At 28.3% G+C, this 7,576-nt stretch overlaps 1 protein-coding gene across 1 annotated transcript; it reads right to left on the reverse strand.

Moving 5' to 3' along the window:
- Positions 1–482: 482 nt before the first annotated feature.
- LOC120081758 (universal stress protein PHOS32-like) lies at positions 483–1,999 on the reverse strand. Its single transcript, XM_039036910.1, has 3 exons — positions 1,360–1,999; positions 1,201–1,286; positions 483–1,083 (listed from the first exon to the last, which is right to left on the reverse strand). Exons 1-3 carry the CDS (start codon positions 1,670–1,672, stop codon positions 775–777), a joined length of 708 nt encoding a protein of 235 aa, XP_038892838.1. The 5' UTR covers positions 1,673–1,999; the 3' UTR covers positions 483–774.
- Positions 2,000–7,576: the final 5,577 nt, after the last annotated feature.

Here is a 7,576-nt window from a genome sequence, read left to right on the forward strand (position 1 = left end):
TTTAGCTTTATTCTCGACCAAAAACTTCTATTTCTAAATCAGCAAACTTCTATTTCACATTATTTCACCTCAAAATTGAATTGATATGAGTTTTTATTTCTTTAGTCATCCAAAACTTTTATAATTTTCACATCATTCAAAATATTCTTAAACTTTATATTATTTTTTAATTATTTTCTATTTATTTTTAAATTTTTTGCTTTCGCATCAACATTTATAATAGATATCTAAATATTGTCTTACTCTATAGATATTGTGATTAAAAATGGTCAATTATAGTCTAATTAAGCCATAATCAAATTTCTATTAACTAATTATAACAATTTTCATCAATTTCTATAAAATTCTATAATTTTTCCCGAAATTTCCATCAATACCGTTATTTCCATCAATATTTTCCTAGAATCGGAATCTCCATATTTTCATCAACATTAATATTTCAAACATTGACTACAACATAAATTTAAGAGGAAAAACAAAAATCAAAACCAAAACCAAGCCAAATTAATCCATTAAGAAATTAGAAATTAGACCCAAACTCTCGGACAGCCGAGTTTCCTCAAGCCATTGGATTCCCAAATCAGCAAACACTTTCGAGGACTATCCATCACCGTTTTCCCATAAAAAATTAAATTAAAAAAAAAATTAATCACAATTCACAATTCTCTCCGTTTCTCAATTATATTATTTACATCTCATCTCTGAAAACAGGGAGATTTTGGACAAAACCCACAGCCTTGATATATTCAAAACCAAAATTTGGTTTTGTAAAAATCAAGCCAAAAGCCAGAAATCCTTTTGACGCTTTGTAGTGATCAAATAACCACCCAATTTCTTGCTCTTCCTTCTCACCGCAATCGCCATACAACTCGCATTCTGTATGCAATACTCCACCACACCGCCACCCCCACCGCCACCTCCGCCGCCCCACCGGTGGCCTGCCCACACCATCAGAAGCCGCCATGTCGTCGACCGTTTCTTCTGCCCCAAAACCAGCAACGATACCCCTCGCTTTCTCGCTTCTTCCACTATCACTGCCCCTTTTTCCTTCCCTCCTTCGACCACCGCAACTTCTGTTTCCACCTAAATCAAACAAATTTTTCAATGTAGATCTCTGGCTCTGATACCATATTAAAATCAAAATATGATTGAACTTTTTGAATGTGTAATCACTGTACTTCAAACCTCAACAAATCTTACCTCAGGTCTCTTTAATTGACATAAAGTTTTCATGGAATGAACCAATTCATAAGCTCTTGGGGCTGTCTCCTTACTAGGTCCTTCCCCTGTTAAGCCCAAATGTTAAAAAATTTAAACCAAAGATGAAAAGGGAAAAACATGTGGGTGGAAAATTTGGACCTTTTGTTGAAGGTTTAATAACATGGAGAAGAAGAATGTTGTCTTGATTTTGAACAGTGTGAGAGAGAGCCCAATGAAGAGCTCCTTCAGCTTCAATGGTGGAATCAACTACAATCATGATCTTCCTTTCAATTCCCAACACTGGTTTAGCTCCTCCAACATGATCATTGTTGTCATCTACAGAATCATCAGCCTTGTTGTTCGGTCCGGTTTTTACAGAAAGAGAGTCCGGTTTGGATTGAATAGGGACTCGAACGTGAGGCCGGATCCGGTTCAGGCAGAAACTTGGCAACTTGGCACCGGTTTTCCCCATTTCTGGAGATGGGTTTGGCTTCAAAACAAGAAATCAGTATGAGAAAGAGAAGAAGAAGAAGAAGAAGGAGAAGAAGAACGAAAGGATTTGTTTGAAAGCTTTGTGTCGGTAAAGAGACATTGTGATTGTGAATCACAGAGTTTTAGTTTCTTTTTTGTTTGCTTTGTAATGATTTCAGTTGGTTTGGTTTTTTTTATTTTTATTTTTTAATTTCTTTTTGAGTGTGTGGGGGCTTATTATCGAACGTGCTCGTCATGAAACAGTGTAGGCCCGTCATCTTCTTCGCCTAAGCCAGCCTGTTTTCTTCACTCCTCAAAATTTGACATTTTTATTACAATTCGTTGTTTTTTCCCCAATGAAAAATACTTTGGGATATTCAAAATAGTTGTAGCTAAGATGTAATCAAGTATTGTTATTTTAGTATTAGAAAAATCTCACTACTTTGATTTCAAATCATCTCAGTTAGGAATATTTTAAACTTGAGTATGACAACTTTGATTCATTTTCCTTTTTGTAATCGCTCATTTGAGAGTGGAGTTGGATGTGAATGGTACAGATGACTTGAGATATTGTTATTTTTTTTCAAATTGGAGTCGGAAAGAGATTTTTGTGCGATTGTAATAATGTTTTCACACAGTGAAATTTTTCTAATCCATAGTTTTTTTTTCTTGTTTTCAGTTTTTTTTGTTAATTCGTTTGTCTCCAATTTTATTACTTTCTTTAGATTATTTTTCTACTTATTCTTCTAATAGTAGTGAGAGCTTTTTCTCAACATCATTTTCGTGTAACCTCATTCAATTATCCTATTATATAGATGTAGTGCTAGATGTGTTCGTTTCTCAAACAAATAGGGAAATTTTGAAAAATAGTGGAGTTGCATAATAGATTTGATAAAATAAGGGGAAAGGGGAGGGGATTAAGCAATTAGAAGCCTTTTATTGAGAAATTGATCCCTACACCCTTTTCCTTTTTGGAGGGCTAATAGTTATTTTTTTTCTTTAGCGTAATTGAAAAGCAAGTGATGAGTCATGGTTGAAAGAGTAATTAAGTTGGAATTGATTAAAAGTTTAATTGCCAATAAAAAGAGGTTGGAATTATGAGTATCTTAGGTCACCAATCTATAATTTAATTAACCTAATTTAAGCTTGGTCTTTTCTCGTGTGGAGGACACTTATTTTTTAATTTTCACTGCAACTAAAAATATACCTCTATACTTTACTCTTCATTTAAGAAGTATTCGTATTCTTTCTAAAATTCCAATATTACCATTGATCCTTTTATGAACATTTGAAAACAATTATCAAATGTTGCATGAAAATTGAAATTTGAATTAGTTGTGGCAGTGGTTTAAAATAGTGTGACACTATTTAGGTCTAGATTTTCATTACAGATCACACACTACACTATTTCATATTTTTGTTGACATTATAATTGATTTCAATTCTAATAATAGTTTTGAAATCTTTACAAAAGGTCAAGTTTTCCAAATTCGAATTTTTTTTCCACTTAATTTACACCTAGTTTTGAAATCTTTATCAATTAATTTAGAAAGAGTGAGAGTATTTTTGAAATAAATAAGAGAATTCAATAGTGCTTTTATATATATATATATATATATATATATTTTTGTTAAAGCTTAGGAGGTTTATCTTTACAAAAAGGGGAAGAGTTCACTTTGTCAAAAGGTAGTGTTTTTTTTTTCCTTTTTCTAGTTATGTTTTGACTGTGTACCCTAAAAATGAAAGGACATTTCATCTTGACCCCAAGCCTGCAAGGGCTAGTAATGTGGGTTGTCGGTCTTCTAGTTTTAGGGTTGAGAGTTTAAGGATAACCAAAATAAAGAAGGAGATTTCATTCCAAGATTTTCCCCACCAACCAAAGAAAAAAAACAAAAAAGGAAAAGAATGGAATATTCATCAACTTTAGTAGATAATAAATTTTTATAGGGATGAATTAAATATGAGTAATGATTAGGTGTCTTTCCTCTTCTTTATACATAATGAAATAATTTTAAAAAATAAAATAAAAATGCCACGTGGATATTTTTCTTGGGTGTTAATCGGTTTCGCTCAAGTTTTTTCTATTAAATATTAGGTTAAAGATCACTTTTCGTCCCTAAACTTTCATCAATGTAACAATTTAGTCCCTAAACTTTATTTGATAATATTTTAGTCTTTATTTTTTAAAATTTATAACAATTTAGTCATTGAACTTTAATAAGTAATAATCTAATCCTTGTATTTTATAATTTGTAATGATTTGGTGCTTACTATAAAAAATATTATTAAATTTTAATAAAATTTATATACAGGTAGATTGAAAAACTGAATTGGTAATTATTTTCTTTTAATAAACTATATACGTTGTTACAATAATAAAGTTGATATTTAATTTTGAAGAGATTTTTATAATAGAGACTAAATTGTTATAAATTTGAAAATATAGAGATTAAATCATTATCAACTAAAATTTAAGGATTAAACTGTTTCTGCAAAACAAGGACGTTGCAATCATGGAAAAATTGACATAATGGAAGGGGTATTTGTAATAGACAATAAAACTTGAAATAAACTTGAAAAAATGGCATAAATGGCCCAAAATGAAGGATACAAATTGAAATATTTGTGTATTTGTGTATCGTAATATTTGTATATTGATAATAACAATTATTAATGATATTAGTGGTAGAACTTAGATAAGTATCAATCATATTCATGTATTAGTGATATCGAATTTAGGTAGATATCAGTGACAGAAGTCTATTATTGATAATCATGATAAAACTTCCTCAATAATGACCACTGATAGCTTTAAGTGTTCGTCATTCAAAATTGATATACTAATAAAATTCTATCAGTGATAGCTATTAATATTTTCTATCATTAATAGTTTAATCTTTGATGATTTTTTCAACAATTAATATCCACTTATAGAAGTCTATCATTGATAGCCAACTTAGTGAATTTAATTAATAAAGTTGAATTTTAAACTAAAGTGTAAGTGGAATGCCTAGATGTAATCATTAATAGCATGTTATAAATGATAGAAGCTATCAACGATGACAAGTTATTTGATGGTAAAAAGAAATAAATTATCTATGATAGCATGGTATTGATGATAGAAGCTATCATCGATAACTACGATAATGTAATTGATATCGGTGATATTGGTGATTGAATTTAGGTGATATTTACATATATATATATATATAGATGTTATTAATAATATAAAAGTCAATTCCATTTGATGAAAGTCTATCATTAATAGTTACTGCTAAAAGTTATTGGTGATAGTCATTGATTGAAGCTACCAATAATAGCCAAAACTATCAGCCGTATTCGTATTTCAGTGATGTGACTTAGGTATATATTAATAAAATGAATGATATTATGATATTGGTGATGATATGGGTTAGGTAAATATCAAAGATAATCACTTATAGACCTCTTATTGATAGACTTCTATCATTTATAATTTTAAATGTAGATCTTTGAAAGATGATAGTTTCCTTTCAAAAGTTAATAACTACTTATAAAAGTCTATCATTGATATCTATGTAAAGCCTTAGGTTTTATATTTTAAGTTTGATTACAATTGATCAAAGTGTACAATGATAGTCATTGAAAACTGATGGCAAATTGAAAGGTGATATTTCAAGTGTTACTATTTTAAGAGTATACTAATATTTCTCAAATTAAAAGCTATCATTGATAGCTACTATCAGTGATAGTTTTCAATTTGAGAAAATTGGAAGAAAAAGTGCAAAATGTTGAGCTACGTGTGAGCTTTTTAATCATTTATATATATATAGCTATCACTAATAGTTGTTATCAATGATATCTAACACTAATTTTGTATCATATCTCTAATATATTTATTCTTGCTCTACATTTTTTTTTATTATTTTGGGTTTGAGTGTTATTTGTGCAACCAATCCTAATAGAAGCGAAAGAATAACTCAAAAAGAAAGGATTTTTATGTGATGGGCCAGAGTCTGCCATTAGATCTCTATTCTTGGGCCACGACCCACATAGTTTCTCAACAACATAAAAAACAAATAAAAAGTGAAAAAATAACCCAAGGTTTCTTCTCTCCCTTTCTAACATTATAAAATTATGTAAAAGTTAAATGTATGGCTATGAACTTTTAGATTGGTATGAAGTAGGCTATTGAATTTTAAAAGTTCATGTTAAGTCTCTAAACTTTAAATATTGTATTTAATAAGTTTATTAATTTTAGAAAGTGATTAGTAATATTTTGATTCTTTAAATTTTGTAGCCAATAAATTTTTATTTTATGTCTAATATGTTTTTGACCTATCTCACATTTTTTAATTCACAAACCTATTTGATAAAAATTTAAAAACACAACGTTACATAAAATCAAAAGTTTAAGCCACATTTAGTAACCATTTGGACTTCGTTTAGTAACCATTTCGTTTTTTGTTTTTATTTTTGAAAATTAGGTTTATTTTCTCTTTATTTCTTACGACGATTTGCATATTTCTCAAGTATAGTAATTGAATTCTTAACCAAATTCCAAAAACAAAAACAAGTTTTTAAAAGCCACTTGTTTTAGTTTTTTAAAATTTGGCTTGGGTTTTTAAGCCGTTGGTAAAAAGTAGATAACAAAGAAAGAAATTTGGAGGTAGAAGTAATGTCTATAGGTTTAATTTTAAAAAACAAAAATAAAAAATCAAATGGAGCCTTGACTTTTTGTTTTCGTTTTTTTTTTTTTTAATATAAAGCTTATTTTTCTCAATTTCTGACGAAGGTTTTATCTTTCTTAAGTATAAGAATTGATTCTTAGCCAAATTACAAATTCTAAAATATTCTCTTTTTTTTTTTAATTTTAGTTTTCAAATTTTAACTTGATTTCTTAAAACATTGTTTATAAAGTAGATAATTAATCGAAAAATTTAGGAGTAAAAGTAGTGTGTTTACAAACTTAATTTTGAAATTTAAAACAAAAGATAAAAAACCAAGTGGTTACCAAACAACCTAAAAACTTATATAACATTTTAAAGTTTGTGGACTTATTAAACACTACTTTGTAATTTCATAGACCTAGTTGAAACATACATGAAAGTCCACGAACTAAATTTGTAATTTAACCTAATGTGTTTCTCAATGTATTATTTTTATAATTAAAAAAAAAACAATATATGAGAGAATATATTTTACCACTCAACTTGACATCATATATCAAAGTTCACTCTAAATTTTATATTTCATCAAATAAAACTCTGAAATTTGCATCATCTGCTTTTACTTTTTCCATTCATGTTAAATTTCCTCACTAATTTTGACAAAAAAAAAAAAAAGGTACAATCTCCTAAATTCACATTTTTTAAAACAAAAATAAAGAGTGCAAAATTGACCAGACGAATACACAATGGATTATTGAATAAATCTCTAAATATTCTTAATTATTTTTTTTTAAAAAAACTCCACTTATAAGTTCCATTGACATTATCAAAATATATATTTTATAATTGATCAAATATATGTGAATTTTCACCTAGCTTGAACATATTTCGATCAAGAGGTCAAACATTCAAATATTTCTAAGCTTGTTATTGAGTTAAAAACAGAAGAGTGATTTTTTACGACGATTATAAAGACTATTTTAATGTAGAGTTTGAGAGGCACCTTGCCAATGTTAGAAACTTGAAAGGGAAAAGTGGTTTTTTCTTAAGTATTTTCCAATAGGATATTTCTATTTTTATATTTTTATTATTTTTGTGAATTTCAAAAGGTGCTACCACATATATAATGTTCTATTTTTATTTTGTAATCCTTGTAATAGTGTTATTTTTACCTGCAACGTAGCTTTCTGGAGAAGATTGAAATAGAAGTGACAATAATGAATTTAAATATAATACAAAGAAGCTTGATTAAATGT

This window comes from Benincasa hispida, chromosome 7 (genome assembly GCF_009727055.1).
Source record: "Benincasa hispida cultivar B227 chromosome 7, ASM972705v1, whole genome shotgun sequence".
In the NCBI taxonomy this organism is placed as follows: domain Eukaryota; kingdom Viridiplantae; phylum Streptophyta; class Magnoliopsida; order Cucurbitales; family Cucurbitaceae; genus Benincasa; species Benincasa hispida.